The 17,793-nt window shown below is 31.4% G+C and overlaps 2 protein-coding genes across 3 annotated transcripts; both read left to right on the top strand.

Annotated features, from left to right (window-relative positions):
• The first annotated feature begins 1,722 nt into the window (after positions 1 to 1,722).
• Positions 1,723 to 4,384, top strand: LOC127263388 (nuclear intron maturase 3, mitochondrial). Of its 2 annotated transcripts, none has more exons than XM_051292380.1 (2): positions 1,723 to 1,915; positions 2,012 to 4,384. In XM_051292380.1, exon 2 carries the CDS (start codon positions 2,080 to 2,082, stop codon positions 4,375 to 4,377), a length of 2,298 nt encoding a protein of 765 aa, XP_051148337.1. In that variant the 5' UTR covers positions 1,723 to 1,915; positions 2,012 to 2,079; the 3' UTR covers positions 4,378 to 4,384. The 2 variants fall into 2 exon arrangements, with proteins under 2 accessions (XP_051148337.1, XP_051148338.1); XM_051292381.1 differs by having other exon boundaries at positions 1,984 to 4,384.
• A 54-nt stretch (positions 4,385 to 4,438) lies between these two features.
• On the top strand, positions 4,439 to 12,055 carry LOC127263613 (phosphatidylinositol N-acetylglucosaminyltransferase subunit GPI1-like). Its single transcript, XM_051292720.1, has 6 exons — positions 4,439 to 4,734; positions 5,120 to 5,529; positions 5,667 to 5,760; positions 5,866 to 6,165; positions 11,721 to 11,856; positions 11,939 to 12,055. The coding sequence occupies exons 1-6, from the start codon at positions 4,439 to 4,441 to the stop codon at positions 12,053 to 12,055; spliced, it is 1,353 nt and encodes a 450-aa protein (XP_051148677.1).
• Positions 12,056 to 17,793: the final 5,738 nt, after the last annotated feature.

The following is a 17,793-nucleotide window of genomic DNA, read 5'->3' as shown; positions in this document are numbered from 1 at the left end:
CAATATTTATTTATATCACATCATGAAAATATTCAAATTCAAAATTTTTACTATTCAAATCCCAATTCAAAATCCAAACTCCAAATAAACACACCCAAATTTGTGAAAAAGGAAAAAAGAAAAAATGGAATTTAAATTCAAGCTCACTAAATGGCTTCCCATTTCTCTGCCCATAAGACCATCTCCAATCCATAACTCTATTTTTGCAGGGTCTACAATATATTTCTCCATTTTTGTAGGTCTACTACAGTAACCCATCTCCAATACCCTCTATTTTTTTGTAGGTCTTTTCTCCAACCATACTCTCTATTTTTTGTAAGGTCTTTTCTTCAATTATACCCTCTATTTTTGCACGATTAAAAAATATTTATATTTTATTTTATTTAATTTTTAAAATTACAAATAAAATCTAATATTTTATTATTTTTATACATTTAAATTATAATAATATTTTTAATTAATATTTTAAATATTATACTGATAAAATATATTTATTAATATTTTAATGTATATTTAAATTAAAGCATAAAAATATTAATATTATTAAAAATACAAATATAGATTAAAAAAAGCAATATTATTGGATTAAACATAATTAGAGGAAATTTCGCAAAATTGCAGTGTGTAAATTTTGCAAAATTGCAGAGTGAGTTGGAATAGATTTTTTCTCCCCATCCTGCAAAAATAGAAAAAATCCTGGTTGGAGATGGTCTAAAAGCCTCGATTCCGCCTTTCTTCTTCAACAATTTGTAATCTGCACAATTCCGCAACTGAGATTGAATCGATACACACACTTATCGCTATGGAATTTGCCAGAATGATCCGCGGGAAGCTTTTCCGGCCGAAGAAATCGAGCTCTATTATTGATCCGCCGGAGTCCTTCAGCTTGCAGATGACGGCGGTTTCAAAAAGGTTAACGGTGCATCGACTCCGACTAGCGTGCTTCCGGCGGAGATATCTCCCGACGAGTTGCCGGAGATCTCAGCCGACGTTTACTTTGAAGCAGACGTTCAAATTATTTTCCCGGTGGGCCAAAGTGTGGAGTTTTGGGCAATGGTACGAAGAGATCCAATCAAACACAATCGACTCGCCCCGATAGAAGTTCGGATCGGCGACCCGCTATCCGTCCGGATCTAAATTTGTCCAAATGGTTCAAACTGCCGATTACGATTACAAATAGCCTATTAAAGTTTGTTAAAATACTGAATTAAAATCGAACATTCCGTATGACGATTTTGGTTATGATTTGATGGTTTCAATTACGGTTATAAGCCGTCGGTTTATATATATTTATTTTTAATATTTTTTTTATTTTCTAGTTTTTTTAAATTTGAATTTTATTTAAATTTATTTATTATATATTTATTATATAAATAATAATTAATTAGATTATTATAATGTAAAAATAATTTAAACAATAAATTTAATAAACAATTAAATTAAATTATAAATTATAAAAATACAAATAAATTATAAAAATATTAATATATTAATAATATAATTAAAAATAAAAAATAAAAAATAATAGTATTATAGCATTAGTATTAGTATTTTTAAATATTATTAATAATTTTTTATTTAATAAAAAAATTGATAATATATAAAAAATTTAAGTTAAACATATTATTATAATTTTAAAATATACAAATTTGCCCAAAATCCTAATGGCTAAGACCTAATAAATTATTTTATGCCTCCACGCCACAGCAGCCGCAGCAGCACTAGCCAAGGCAGCCACCCCACCAGGTTCTTCTCTTTCTTCTTTTCTTCACCGATTCTTTCCTTTCTTCTCCTACTTCTCCGATTCTTCTTCTTCTTCCTCTTTCTTCTTCTTCTTCACCAATTCTTCTTCTTCTTCACCGATTTGTTTGATAACGGGGTAACCTGAGTCCGAATGGTTGCTTCTGTAATAAATGTAAGTTTCCTTCTTTGTTCGATATTGATTTGGGTTGAGAGAATATTGATCAGTCGATTTTGGATTAGGAATAACAAAGGCCCATTATATTGACAGTTCTTCAACGTCGTTATCTCCTTCATTGTCTCCGGCGGCCCATTATTTGGTGGGATTTTTTTTTCCAAATGCTCTTGAGTGTGGCGGTAAGACGACCTAATCCAGCAATTGCCGCCGCCTTATCCTCCCGTTTCTTACTCCGCCGCCGGGAGCAGCACGCTTTATTGGAGGCGCAGCCGCTTGAGAAACCGAGCCTTCAATCCTTAGTTCTCTCTCAATACCAAAATGCCAAATTCCACGGCATCCTCCAAAACGTCGTCGCTTCGCCCTCGGTCCTACTCACCGCTTGTAACAATCTGCGGAGGCATTTCCCGGACTCGCCGACGCTCACCTCCGGCTCCGTCTCGGCAAACTTCTTCTCCATCGAGGAGCTCTCCTCTCAGCTCGCCACGAATTCGCTGGACGTCGAATCGTGCTGCGTTCATCTCCATCCACACTCGCCAACAGGTACGCCACTCGTAGTCCCCAATCTGAAGCTCAAAGTTGTACTTGAAGCTTTTAGACTTGTACTCGAAGCCATTTATGATGATAGATTCGTCACTTTTGCCTACGGCGGCCGCCCAAACCTTGGCCGCCACACCGCCGTGCGGTACTTGAAAAATTCCATAGAGAATCCTACATGGTTGTTCAGTGTTGCCTTTGATAATAATGAATTTTTCGGTTCTAAGCAAGTAGAGAAGCTCTGTTCCATTCTAGGGGAGAAAATTGAAGATGATGCATTGCTAGATTTGATAAGAACATTTTATGTTTGTAGAGTTATCTCCTTTGATCTTAGCTGTCCAGTTTTCGGTCGAGGGCTACCACAAGAATGCACCCTAACTTCCATTCTGATCAACATCTACTTCCATAGTTTCGACAAGGAGATTCAAGAGTTTCGTCTAGAAATGAATAAATCTAATCCAAAGTTCCATGAAAATGAGCTTGTTCTTGAGGATTCTAATTCAGGCAGTGTCTTTTACAAGCCATTGAAGATATATGCTGTCCGGTATTTGGATGAGATATTGATCATGACATCCGGAACAAAGACTTTTACGATGGATTTGAAGAACAGAATAGTGAAGTTTCTTGAGCAGATTTTGCATTTGAAAGTCGACAGGCAGAGAACGGTCATCCATAGCGCTGTCTCGGAGAAGATTTTGTTCATGGGGATGGAGCTCAGGGCTGTTGCGCCATCTGTCATCCGGCCTCCGATGACAGAGAAGGCAAAAAGGGCGAGGAAGAAGTATCTTAGGCAGAAGGAAGTGAGACTAATGGAGTTGAAGAATGCTCGGGAGAGAAACAGGAAGAAGCTCGGGATGAAGCTATTGAAGCATGTCTTCAAGAAGCAAAAGCAAAGTAACGGCTTCAAGTTCAACTTTTCTATAGAAAATGAAGTGCGACAAATCTTTAGGACATGGGCCGACGAAGTGGTGACCGAGTATTTGACATCAGTGGAGGATGATAGATGGGAGTGGCACCGGAAGTTGTCGTCGGGGGATTTTCTTTCTCTACCGAGGATCCGAGATCAGCTCCCGCGAGAGCTTGTCGACGCGTACGACAACTTCCAACGTCAAGTTGACAAGTATTTGAAGCCGACGAAAGCCAAAAAGGAGTTGGAGAGAGAAGCAAGGATACGCGAAGAAGAAGAGGAGCAAAAATATGCACAAAAAACAATTCAAGATCTGGCGAGACGGTGTTTTAAGGTCGATGCTCCTCTCGATCTTATCCGAAGGGCGATTCGGTTGGTTGGATTTACAAACCACATGGGTCGTCCGAGGCCCCTCAGTTTTCTTACAGTTCTCGACGACGAAGATATTATAAAGTGGTATGCCGGGGTCGGGAGGAGGTTTCTCGATTTCTTTTGCTGCTGCAACAACTTCCGGAAGGTTAAAATCATCGTTAGCTACCATCTCCGATTCTCATGTATATTAACATTAGCAGAAAAACACGAAGCCACCAAGCGAGAAACCATGAGGCATTTCACTAAGGATCTTAAACTTTCCAGCGATGATGGATCAGAGGTGATTCTATTTCCTTCGGAAAAGGAGGTCAAGATGATGGGAGATAAATGGCTTTCGGATCCTAAGCCCGTTGACGGAGCTTTATCAATGGTGTTGATCAGATTAGCTTCGGACGAACCTTGTCAGCGCTGTGTTGCTCATTTCTGTGACAGAACTGATACTGTCTTTTACAGGATTGAGTTACTACAGAGGTATCTTAATGTCGATCCGTTAGATGAGCAGCGTTGGGTTCCTTTGATGGGCGCGATTCATGACAGTCTGCACCGGAAGTGCGCGCCCCTGTGCCCCGACCACATTAGTGAACTATATTTAGGAAGATTGTCTCTGCAGGATATCGACTGCGCTTCCTTGGACAACATCGATTGATTGTTTTCTTCAACTGTGAGTTTTTATTAACAACTTGCTACGTACTGGATGTGTATGGCTGATGGGAAATCCTGCTGGTTTTAAGTTGAACACTGAGTTAGCAGGAGTTCTTGGTGTGATTTCTCTGAATGCAATTCAGATATGGTCTACACTTTGGATTTTTGTTGGTTCTCTCGTTGTTCACTTCACCAAAGTCCTTGCCATATGTGGGATAGCTTTTGGGCTTACTTCAGCAGCAGCTATAATCATCGACATGATTTCACTTGTGACAATGCATGTCTGGACAATCCATTTATTTCTTTCACTTGTGTATTCAACCCAGATACAAGCAATAGCCTCTCTATGGAGACTTTTCAGGTAACAGATATTTCTAGTCTCCTCATTACATGGCAATTTCCTTGAATAAATTTTTGTGGTGGCTTAAGCTCATTTTTTTTTATAGGAGTTAATTGTTAGCGTAAAGGCCAGGTCTTGCAGTTCACAAGAAAGTCTCACAAATTTCATATTTAGTTCGAAGCTTGTGGGTGTTGTATTATGAAAGCCTATCTTTATCTCTACCTATCCATTGTTTTGTCCATAAATCAGAGTTTTTCTTTTTTCGGGGGTATTAAAATGGTGTGTCTATATGATTCTGAAAGATCACTGCTGGTCTGCCCATATACTCTCTTCATTTGAACAAAGATAAGGTGTTGTAGTACGGTCTTTTGCATATATGATGATAAATTACTTTTATCGATTACAGGGGTAAGAAGTGGAATCCTCTACGCCACAGAATGGACAGCTACGATTATACTGTCGAGCAACATGTTGTTGGGTCTCTCATGTTTACCCCAATTTTACTTCTGCTACCTACAATATCAGTTTTCTATATTTTTTTCACCATGTTGCACACATCTGTGAGATTTTTCTGCATACTTATTGAGGCCACCATATCTATCATTCATTCCACTCCATATGCGAAAATCCTCCTTTGGTTGGGGAGAAGGAAGCGATTTCCATCCGGGATATGGTTTGAAGTCATCTCCTGTATTTCTGAGACAGGATCTCGTAGTGGCCGTAACGGGATCCTTGAGGAGAAAAAGGCTTCTGCATTCAACAATGGTGAACCCACAATTTTGGTTTCATTTCTACACAGCAATTACTTGAACTTAGGTGCGAATTCCAACTTGATAGATTTATTAATTTCATGAATTCTACTGAGTCGGAAGGATGAGTTAGGAGAATCCATGGATATCTTTTATTTGAGCGGCAAAAGAAATGATTTTATGGTGCCCTTTTATTTGGTTCAGGAGAGGTAGTGTGGCCACACTACAGCTACTTACTCTCGGCCTTCTCGAGGTCGTCTATTGGGTCGTGCGCTTACGGGCTTCTCACCGGAAGAAGGTAGTCTCCTTTCTTACAATCCAACTGATTTATTTTTAGTTTTTGTTGTTAATTGGATGATCCCTCCTCAATGGTGTTTGTTTGTCTGTCCTGTCCTGTCCACAGAGCTGCTGCCTTAAGTCCTCTGCCTAGTTTCCCTCAGAAGTTGCAATGGATGGCAATGCCATGGAAAGAATATTGGAAACTTTCTTATGATTCAGTACTACTGGAAAACTTAAACTATAAGTTACAAATAATGCGAAAAGTACATACCCGTAGATCGTTGATAAAAAAAACTTCTTCATTACATACCCGTAGATCGTTGATAAAAAAAACTTCTTCATTATTTACGGTTACAGAATTGTGTTGCTCAGGTCCTTTGGTATGGGAAAAAAATAATACGACATTTCAGTGCAAAGTATTATTGTTGCATTTTAAATAAGTTATATTATTAGTTGACTGATTGAAATTTTTTATGACTTAAGCAAAGTTGAATCGAAAAGCATAATAACATTAATGATATTTGTTAATACAAAAATATATCTTTGGAATGTTGAGTAAAAGATAAACTTTTATTATGAGATTGAATTTTTGTAAGAAATAAGGAAATTTAAGGGTGTGTTTGTTTGGGAGATTGGATTGGATTTACATTATTTATCTTTTTTTTTCTTCAAAAAATATTAAATCAAAACATTTATTTTTTATTTTTTATATTATATTAAAAATCAATTTTACATTGAAAATATCACATCCAACTACTATTTATATCATATCGTACAACTATTCAAATTCAAATTTTTTACTATTTAAATCCCAAGCAAACACACTTTTAAATTATAAGTTAACATTAATGTGAAAATTATATACCCATAGATTGTTAATCAAGAATAACTTCATTTTTTCTACTACAGGATTGTCTTGCTCAGGTCCTTCGTTTGGGAAAAGAAAAGTAATACAGCATTTCGGTGCAAAATATTAATGTTGCATATTAAATAGATCATATTATTAATTTTTAATCAATTAAGCAAAGGAGAATCAAAGTATAATAAAATTAATGGTATTTGTTATTACGAAAATGTTTTTTTGGAATGTTGAATAAACTATAATTTTTTTATTATGTGATTGAATTTTTTTGTATGAAATAAGGAAATTTAAATTATGTTATAATTAATGCGGAATTACATATCTGCAGATCGTTGATCAAAATTAACTCCATCATTCACAACTATAAAATTTTGTTGCTCAGGTCATCCGTTAGGGAAAAAAGAAAATAATACCGCATTTCAGTGCAAAATTTTTATGTTGCTATGTTAATAAAATTTTTACAAAATATGAATAGAAAATTGTTAGTAACAAATAGAATGAAAATGTAAGAATTAAATTAGAATTGCTAACCTATAGCTTGATTTGCTATAAATACATTATCAGCAGTTGGATTCAAATAATCTACATATTTACATTTAAAAGATAGAATTAATAAATTCATTATTTCATCTTGTCCGATGCTAAAACGTGTTAATTTCTTTTTTTTTTTTTTTTTTTTTTTTCTGGTTCTACTATTAATTTAATTAATCTCAAATATACCGAGCATTAATTTAATTTTTAAACAATATTTAAAAATATTAAATTAATTTAAAATTTTTAGATATATCTTATTAATAACAAAATTGCAATTCCATAAATTATATATTTCAGTGAATCTTCAAAAATATAAAATTAATTTAAAATTTTTAAATATGTCTTATTAATAACAAAATTGAAATTACCATAAATTATATATTTCAGTGAATATTCAAAAACATAAAATTAATTTAAATTTTTTAAAATTCTAAAAATAAATGAAATTATTTATTCTGAATACAATTACGATTAATTACGGATTCAATTAATAAGTGTAATAATTATTAATTTATTATTGATTGTTTCAATAAGTTAGGAAATGCCATTATTATAATTAATTTTTAAATTTGCAAAAACTATGGAAACAGAAATTAAGAATTGAAATGATGTATAAATTTATTTCATTAAATTACTAGTATTATAGTCATTATTAATTTCTTATTAATATTAATATATTATTTTTAAAAATATTTACACCGTAAAAAATTATACTATCTTCGTCCACCGCTAATCTATCAATTTGTATTTGGCGTCATTATTTTTAACATTAAAAATATTCTTATATTTGTATAATTTTTTATACAAATATCATTAATTAGTATTATAAGTCACCAATAGAAATATTTTTGTCGTTTTTCCTTTGATTTGTACCATGTTTTAATATAATAATTAATATTTAAAGATTAGCGTACAAAAAGTAAATGAATAAATTGACGGTAGACGGATGTAGTATTATTTTTAAATATATATTTATTTTTGGAATAACTATTACAAATTGAAATCATAAAAATAAATTACGAACCTTGAATAATAGCTATGTTGCTGTGATGATCTAATTATTATTTGATCATTCACCACCACTATTGAAATGTTACCTAAACATTTGAATAAAATAAAAAAAGTACGAGAAATAAATACATTGAACAAATATATAAAGTTTAAAGTTAAAATGTATATTTTTTTAATAAAAAGAAAAAAAAAAAAAAACAGGATGCCTTTAATATATTAATAATTTAATAGATTAATTTAATAAAGGTTATAAAAATTCTGAATATTTTTTAGAAATTAAACTCTAAAATAAGTATTAATTTATTTTGTTTAAAACATTTTGAAAATGCACTGAGATTAATTTAAAATGTAAATTTACGAGTTGTATGAAAAAAAAGAAAATAATAAAATAAATTGGTGAAATTTTTAAAATTTAATATGTATATTGATTGTTAAACAAAATGAAGAATTTAAGTAAATATAATTTTAAAATAGTACAAAATGTAATAAATTATAAAATATGTATAATAATTCGAAATTTGAAGTATCTATATAGTTGTAATATAGGGAAGGGATCGTCTCCATAGGGATTGTGTGATTCACTCTTTCGTGTTTTAATGCAGTAAATAAAGGAGAAATTTTATTTTATTATCTAATGAAAATAAAATAACAAAACAATTAAATTAAGGGGAACTGACTATCAAGGGGATGTCTGGCTCAAGGGATGATGCAGTTATTGCACTTGTGTTTTATCATTAATTCAATAAAATTAATTCTTATTAAAGTATCAATAAATTGGTTATAGTTATCAACAAGCTCTGACAATCAATTTTTCCTTACAGTGTAGGTAATTAAGCTACGATCGTTAACTACCCCTAATTAAGCAAATAAACCTAGGTGCGCCCATAAGAATATTGCCTAACCGCATTGTAATCTAGAAAAATCCAATTCAAAAACAATTACTACCTAGGAGGAGCAATTAGATTTGATTGTCTAACCCCCAATAAGGAACTATTCAACCCAGTTATCACCTATTCAAGTGCGAATACAATTACGGATATCCTACATGAATTGACTTTAGATTATCAGACTAATTTAGATATCGGTACCAAAATATTCAATCAAACTAACAATCACAAACGCTATTATCAGAATTAAAGTAATATTGATAATAAAAAAGAACTTTTATAAAGAAAATCAAGAATCTCCAAAACAAAAGAACCAAAGCATTATCACCCCTCAAACCAAAAAAGTGTCTACTCCATAATTAAATAACAAAGAACAAAAGAGAAGGATAATGGGAGGGGGAAATCTTCTCTGTCGATTTGCTCCTGCGCGGTCTATGAATCTGTCAGTCTCCTGCTTCTTCCTGTGTGTTTCTGCCCTAGCCGTCCTTATCTTTTGAAACGTGTGATCCCCCTTTTTATTTAATGTTTGCCCTAATTATTTTGTAGATGGGCTTTTGGGCCTTTAATTAATTTTATTTCTTTTTTCTGTCAATTATGCCAAATTTAATATTTGTCATCTTGCACACAGCAAATAAAAAATTCCCATATAAATTAGGTAGAATTCAATCAAAATCACCCAAATATCGCATATGATATGAATATAAAACGCATGCGATTTCTAACTAGCAATTCTTCCCACACCTAGATCATGCTTGCCCTCAAGCATAAATTCGAAATAAGCCAAAGAAATCGCAGGCAACTCGATATGAGAAGAGGGTCCAACACAACCAATTCAATCCGAATTTTAACACATCAAACCAAGTCAACCTCACAAGATAAAGTGTTTTCTCACATGCTTTCTGAAGGAATTAAATGTATAATTGGCTCAACACTCAGGTAGTGCAACAAAAGATTATCCTATAGACTTGAGTAAAAATCAAATCTCCCTTACTTAAATATTCGAATCTAGCATAGAGAATCAAAGGGACTTTCAATAAGGGTTGTAACGGGGCTTATGGTCAGGGTAGGAAAAAAGATATACAAGGGCTAAAATATGTCAGAAAAGAATACAATAAGAACACGATGCTAGCACATGAAGAACAAATCGGCATAAACAATGAAATCATTATTCTATTCACTGCCTAAACTTCAATAATATAATTAAATAGAAATACTTCAAGATGATTATTTTAGTATTTATTTAGTATTTATTATATATGTATTCTTTTTTTTTTCTTTTTTTTTTCTCTTTTTTTTTTTGGCTTTTGCCTTTATATATATATATATATATATAGCTACACTACCCACAGTTATTCCTTCATACTATGACTTATTCGTATTCAAAGTTCGTTTCTAACTAGTGCCGAGGAAATAAAGTGCATCACAACATAGACTTAAAGTAATTCTTTCTAACATAGGGTTCAAATCGGAGAAGGCTCAATCAAAAGAAGGGTATGAGGCTAAAAAACAGTTTATTATAAAAAAAAATAGACTAAGAAGGCTCAAATGGGCTAACTAGGGGAATATATTGTGCTGGGTAATAAAGAAAGACTTAATGGGTTACCTAATGCCCTTATCATTTTCAAAACGCAAGACTCGATAGTTGCAAGTTCAACATGCATAATCACTCAAGTTATATGTCATCTAATTGGGCACTACAAATCACACATGAAAGAAATTTCCAAAAGCTTGAATATATGCAATTTATTTTCTAATGTGACTTTTGGAACATAGACTCAAATTCTCACAGGGTTCAAACGTCGACTTGACTCAACATATCACCAATCAAATGTCATTAGTCATGCCAAACTAACCTATCACACAAATCACCTTTGACTCACTTCAGACTAATCTAAAAAACATGCGAAAAGACAACAAATCAGGCATAAAATAGCACAAAAATGAAAATTTTGCCCAAAAATTTGCATCAATCTCCCCACACCTAAAGTATGCATTGTCCTCAATGTAAAGAAAGCAATAAAAGAAGAGAGGAACTTCCCTGGAGTCCATAGGGGGTGTAGTAGTTGGGAGCTTTGTTAACACCTCTTCATTTGATCGTGATTTTTAGGGAGGCTTGAAGTTTTCCTGAGTCCTGCGAAAACAACTAACCAATGCAAGCCATTTAGAGGAGCGGATGTGGTGATCGGCGATGACTGAGCAGGAGAGGAAGAAGTCGACGGCGCCGGAGGTTGGAGGCGGTGACTAAACCAAATAAAACTATCAAAAGTGTTATTAGCAATTAAACAATAAAAATAAATAAAATTAAAGAAAACAATTAAATGATTTTGGGTTGTCTCCCAAAAAGCGCTTTTCCTTATAATCTTTGAGCTAGACTTCGTCGCGTCTCAGTCCTCAACTTCGACATCAGCGAGAGACATCAACTCTACAGATTCAAGTGGGAATCCCTCGTAATATGACTTAAGACGATGTCCATTGACCACAAAATTTTTCTCCGTCCTTAAGCTCTGAATCTCCACTGCACCATAAGGAAAAAGTTTAGTAACGATAAAGGGCCCTATCCACCTAGAGCGCAGCTTTCCAGGGAAAAGCTTAAGACGAGAGTGATATAATAAGACTTTATGTCCGATCTCAAAATTTTTTCTGGAGATGTGATGATCATGAAAGGCTTTTGTCTTTTCCTTGTAGAGTATCGCATTCTCGTATGCCTCTTGTCGAATCTCCTCCAGCTCTTAAATTTGCATTTTTCGATGGGCTCCGGCTTCTTGAAGATTCACATTGCACTTTTTCACTGCCCAAAATGCCTTGTGTTGAATTTCCACAGGTAAATGGCAAGGCTTTCCATACACCAATCGAAATGGTGACATCCTTATTGGTGTCTTGTATGCTGTTCGATATGCTCACAGAGCATCATCGAGTCTCGAGCTCCAATCTTTTCTGTTCGGTTGAACTGTTTTCTCCAAGATAGACTTGACTTCGCGGTTGGAGATTTCAGCTTGTCCATTCATTTGAGGATGATATGAGGTTGACACATTGTGAAGCACACCATATTTTCGAAAAAAGTGCAGCCATGGTTTTGTTGCAAAATGAGTCCCTCTGTCACTCACAATTGCCTTTGGCACTCCAAATCGAAAGAAGATATATGACTTAATGAATTCTGCAGTCACCTTAGAATCATTAGTTCGGGTGGCTTTTGCTTCCACCCATTTTGAGACATAATCAGCAGCCAAGATAATATATAAGCATCCATATGAATTAGGAAAAGGTCCCATAAAATCTATACCCCTAATTAAGCAAATAAGCAAATAAACTTAGGTGCGCCCATAAGAATATTGCCTAACCGCATTGTAATCTAGAAAAACCCAATTCAAAACAATTATTACCTAGGATGAGCAATTAGATTTGATTGTCTAACCCCCGAGAAGGAACTATTTAACCCGGTTATCACCTATTCAAGTGCGAATACAATTACGGATATCCTACCTGAATTGACTTTAGATTATCAGACTAATTTAGATATCGGTACCAAAATATTCAATCAATCTAACAATCACAAACGCTATTATCAGAATTAGACAAATATTGATAATCAAAAGAACTTTTATAAAGAAAATCAAGAATCTCCAAAACAAAAGAACCAAAGCATTATCACCCTTCAAACCAGAAAAATGTCTACTCCATAATTAAATAACAAAGAACAAAAGAGAAGGATAAAGTCATAGTGGGAGGGGGAAATCTTCTCTGTCGATTTGCTCCTGCACGGTCTATGAATCTGTCAGTCTCCTGCTCTTTCCTGTGCGTTTCTACCCTAGCCGTCCTCCTATTTTGAAACGTGTGATCCCTCCTTTTATTTAATGTATGCCCTAATTATTTTGTAGATGGGCTCTTGGGCCTTTAATTAATTTTATTTCCTTTTTCTGCCAATTATGTCAAATTTAATATTTGCCCTATGCACACAACAAATAAACAATTCGCATATAAATTAGGTAGAATCCAATCAAAATCACCCAAATATCGCATATGATATGAATAGAAAACGCATGCGATTTCTAACTATCAATATATAAAACTCAAATAAAATAAATTATTCGTATTGTATACCATCTCTAGAAATTTCAGTATAATGTGATGTTGTATTTTCTGCCCGGTGTTTCCCCCTCTTCCCCTCCTTCTTCTTAGAGGGATAGGTGAACAAGTCGACAGTATAGTTGATATGTCATATAACTGACATAATTCCTGACACTGTCTATCAATATTCTGTAGTAACCGATCCATATGTAAAATTGGATGTCGTCTATTTTGTTTGAGACGAATTTTTTTTATTCGTCTCAACCGAGCTAATTTTCTCATAGCTCTTTCATTATCCATCTATGTATACAACGAATATTATATTAGATATAAAACATCAATTCGAATGCAATAATAAAATTGTTGGAACCAAAAATATATATAGATAGATTGTGAAGATATTTTACCCAACCAATAATAAAACATATATATTAGAAAATATATTTAAAATTAGCAAAAATTCATAACTTGTTTTAGAGGATGGGCAAGACAGGATGATAAACGCCGTGAAATACTAAAATACTTGAATTCTAGCCGGAAAATAGTTGAATTATAGTGAAATGTGCAAGGGAGTAGGTAATGATAAAAGTGTGTGTGGAAGTATATAAGATATTAGGATTAGGATTATGAAATATAATTCATTATGGATTTTTAATTTATTTAGGGTGTGTTTGTTTGGGGGTTTGGATTTTGAGTTGGGATTTGAATAGTAAAAATTTTGAATTTGAATAGTTGTATGATGTGATATAAATAGGTGTTGATGTGATGTTTTGAATGTAAAATTAATTTTTAGTATAATATAAAAAATAAAAAATAGGTGTTTGATTTGATGTTTTTGGGGGGAAAAAATTGGATGAATAATAGAATTTTGTTAAAATTTTACAACCGAACACACCCTAAATTAATTATAAACATTATTATCATTAATGATGAATTTAAATATATAATTATGATAATATTTATTTAAGAGTGTATTCAATTGAGATTTCAATGAATCTTTTTGAATTTTAAAAAGTTTATGGATTTATGTAGATTTCGAAAATCCACGGAGTCTATGCAATGGATTTAAGTAATTGATTTACATGAAATTTTACAGATTTGATTGAATTCTTTATGAATTTGTTTGGATTTCGTGGGATTGTAGAAAAATCTTTTTATGATATATATAATTATGTAAATTTATATCAAACACAAATTTTATAAAGATAATATATTTATAATTAAAAAAGTTACTTATATATTATTAAAATACAAGTTTTATAAATATAATATATTTATAATTAAAGTTATTATATATTATTATATTTTTATAAAATAAAATTTAAGATTAATTATTTATAACGTAGAAGCATTGTAACATATGTAATACTACTATTTTGTATATTAATATTTTAAATTTTATAATTTTAGTATTATAATATCATTCAATACATCAAATTAGTTTTTATATTTCTTTATTAGTTATTATTATTATTTATATAAATTTTTTACATAAAAAATAAATACGTATATAAATTAAATAAAAAATATAATTTACGATTTTTTGAAAAAATATTAAAATAAAAAAGTAAATAAATATAAATTAACGGTTAAACGAAAAATATATATTGAAATATTTATTCCACTGTGATCGGAATGACAATATAGTATATTCGATAAATGAAAAACGAGAATGACACCGAAATGACAATATATTATATTCGATAATTGAAAAAGGAGAATGACACCGGAATAAGAATATATTATATTCGATAATTGAAAAAGAAGAATAACACCGTAATGATAATATATTTTATTCGATAATTGAAAAGAAAAGACGACGGTAATACATATTTATTTTGATAATAATATTTTTAAAATTATATTTATAATATAAAACTATATATTTTAAAAAAATTTATAGTAATTTGCTAATACTATATTTTAGTATTAAATTATTATTTTTATTAAAAATTATAATAATATTAATAAATATTATCATATTATTTATCACTTATACAACAACACAACAACAATAATAATAATAATAGTTTTAAAACTTATGAGGAGAGATTTTATACTATACAAAATTTTCACAATTTTTCATTAAAATCCATTAAAATCTATAGGCTTTCAAAGTTTATGAATTGTTGAATACTTCGAAATTTTAAAAGACTTTTAAAAATCTGTATTGAATACATTCAAATTTTAAAAGACTTTTGAAAGTCTGAATTGAATACCTCCATATTTTAAAAGACTTTTAAAAATTTTAATTGAATACACCTAAATTTTAAAAGTCCAACAAAATCCTACAGAATCCGAATTGAATCCACCCCTTAGTTGCAATATTACCCAAAACAAATAAGGAAATATAACAATATATTTTTAATATTATCAATTACAAATATAATAATAATAATAATAATAATAATAATAATAATAATAATAATAATTACAAAATTATATTAAGAGATATATTGAAATGTTTTTAATTTATTTATTTAATTAATAATAAATTATATTTAAGAGATGTATTGATATGTTAAATTATATTTCAAAATTATTAATCTTTTATTACCAGTAATTATAATTTTATTAATTATAATATATACTCAATAGCGTTTACTATATATTTATTTTATTACAAAAATCAAATTATTAAAAATTTAAAAAAAAATCAAATTATTAAAAAAATCAAAAAATAAGAAAAAGAAATTTGATTTTACATGATGAATTTAAATACTCCTATAATGATGATAATGTTCATTTACTTGCAGTATTATTGAAAATAATTAAGGAAATATAATAATTTATTTTTAAGATAGGTATTGATATGTTAAATTATATTTCAAAATTATTAAATTTTTATTACCATTAATTATAATTCTATTATATAATATATACTTAATAGTATTTACTACATATTTATATACTTAATAGTATTTACTACATATTTATTTTATTAAAAAAATCAAAAAAAAAAATTGTGGAGTGGAATCCACACCGACCTCTTTTATATATATATATATATATATTATTAAAAAATTAAAAAAAAAATTGTGGAGCAAACCCCACACCGACCTCTTTTATATATATATATTATTAAAAAAATTAAAAAAAAAAAAATTGTGGAGCAAACCCCACACCGACCTCTTTTATATATATTGATTATAATTGTTGTGTTTTTGTATAGTAAAACTTGATTTTAACAAGAAACACTACAATTAAACTTTAAAACTCTTGTATTGAATCAAACCAAAAATAAAGCACAAGAACAGTAAAGCGAAGTTCGGCTCAGCCCCTGGCACAACCCTAGAACATATATCGGACGTGTGGAAAGGAAACACAGGCACCAGCTCTACCTAGAGCAGCCTCAACTAACCGATTTAAGCCCCGCACACTAAACCCTAACCACAATCACTCACACAGTGAACCCTCGCCGATACACGAATGCAATCGCACAAATCTCTCACTCTTACCCGAGGAAACACTTGCCCACAAACATAGAGTAAACCCCCCCCCCCCCAACAACAGTTTTATCATCACAAACAGAATTTAAAGAATTTTCAGAACTTAAAATTGACTCCAACTTAGTAACAAAGGCTTAGAAATCCTAAATAAAAACGGTTATTTTGGAAAAGACAAAGTCTCCTCAATACCTTTTTGTGAAGAGTGTGTGCTAGGTAAGCAACATTGAGTTCAATTCCAAACCACTCCAGCCCCTAATGTGCATAAGTCTTCTAGAGTGTTAGAATACCTTCATGCCGATGTATGGGGTCCTTCAAGTGAACCCACACATGGTTGGAACATATATTTCTTGTCAATTATAGACAATTTTTCAAGAAAAGTTTGGTTTTATTGTTAAGAAACAAATCTGATGTGTTTGAAACTTTTAAAAATTGGAAATTATTGATGGAAAATCAAACATGACATAAAATCAAATTCCTAAGGACTTATAATGGGCTGGAGTTTTGTAACCAATGGATGGATTCTTTATGTAATGAATGTGGTATCACTAGGTAAAACAGTCCCCTATACACCCCAATAAAATGGAGTGACCGAAAGAATGAATAGAACTCTTCTTGAAAGAGTGAGGAGTATGTTAGCCTCCTCGGGTTTATCCAAAAAGTTTTGGGGAGAAGCTGCCACTACAGCAGCTTATATAATAAATCGTTCTCCTTTTGTGGCTTTAGAAGGGAAATCTCCTTAATCTGTTTGGCTAGAAAAACCTGTGGATTTGTTTAATTTGAAGGTTTTTTGTTGTGTTGCTTTTACATTCATTAAATCTGATAAACTTGAACCTAGGGCAGAAAAATGTGTTTTTTTTTTATATCCCCAAGGTGTTAAATGTTATAGATTGTGGTGTAGGAATTATTCAGGTTTCAAAGCTATAATTAGTCGTGATGTGACTTTTAATGAATTAGATATGCCGTGTTTAAATAAAAACAGTCAAGTTCAAAGTCATCAGTTAGATGACAACCCTAATAAGGTGGAGAATAATAAAAGTCTTGTTAGTTCTTATGAATTACAAAGTGCTGAATTTGATTTTGTGTATAAAACTGAACAAATTAGTTCTGATGTTGTTCCTTCATGTTCTGACATGTCTGATGATGAACCAAGTGGGTCCAATTTGTGTGAGTTTAATGCAGAACCTATTGTGAGTGCTGAATTTGATTTTGTGTATGAAAATGAACAAATTAGTTCTGATGTTGTT

This window comes from Andrographis paniculata, unplaced genomic scaffold, assembly GCF_009805555.1.
Source record: "Andrographis paniculata isolate CXL003 unplaced genomic scaffold, ASM980555v1 Contig69END, whole genome shotgun sequence".
Classification (NCBI taxonomy): domain Eukaryota; kingdom Viridiplantae; phylum Streptophyta; class Magnoliopsida; order Lamiales; family Acanthaceae; genus Andrographis; species Andrographis paniculata.
Note: the sequence above shows the minus strand (reverse complement) of the source record. Positions and strands in the feature narration are given on the sequence as shown.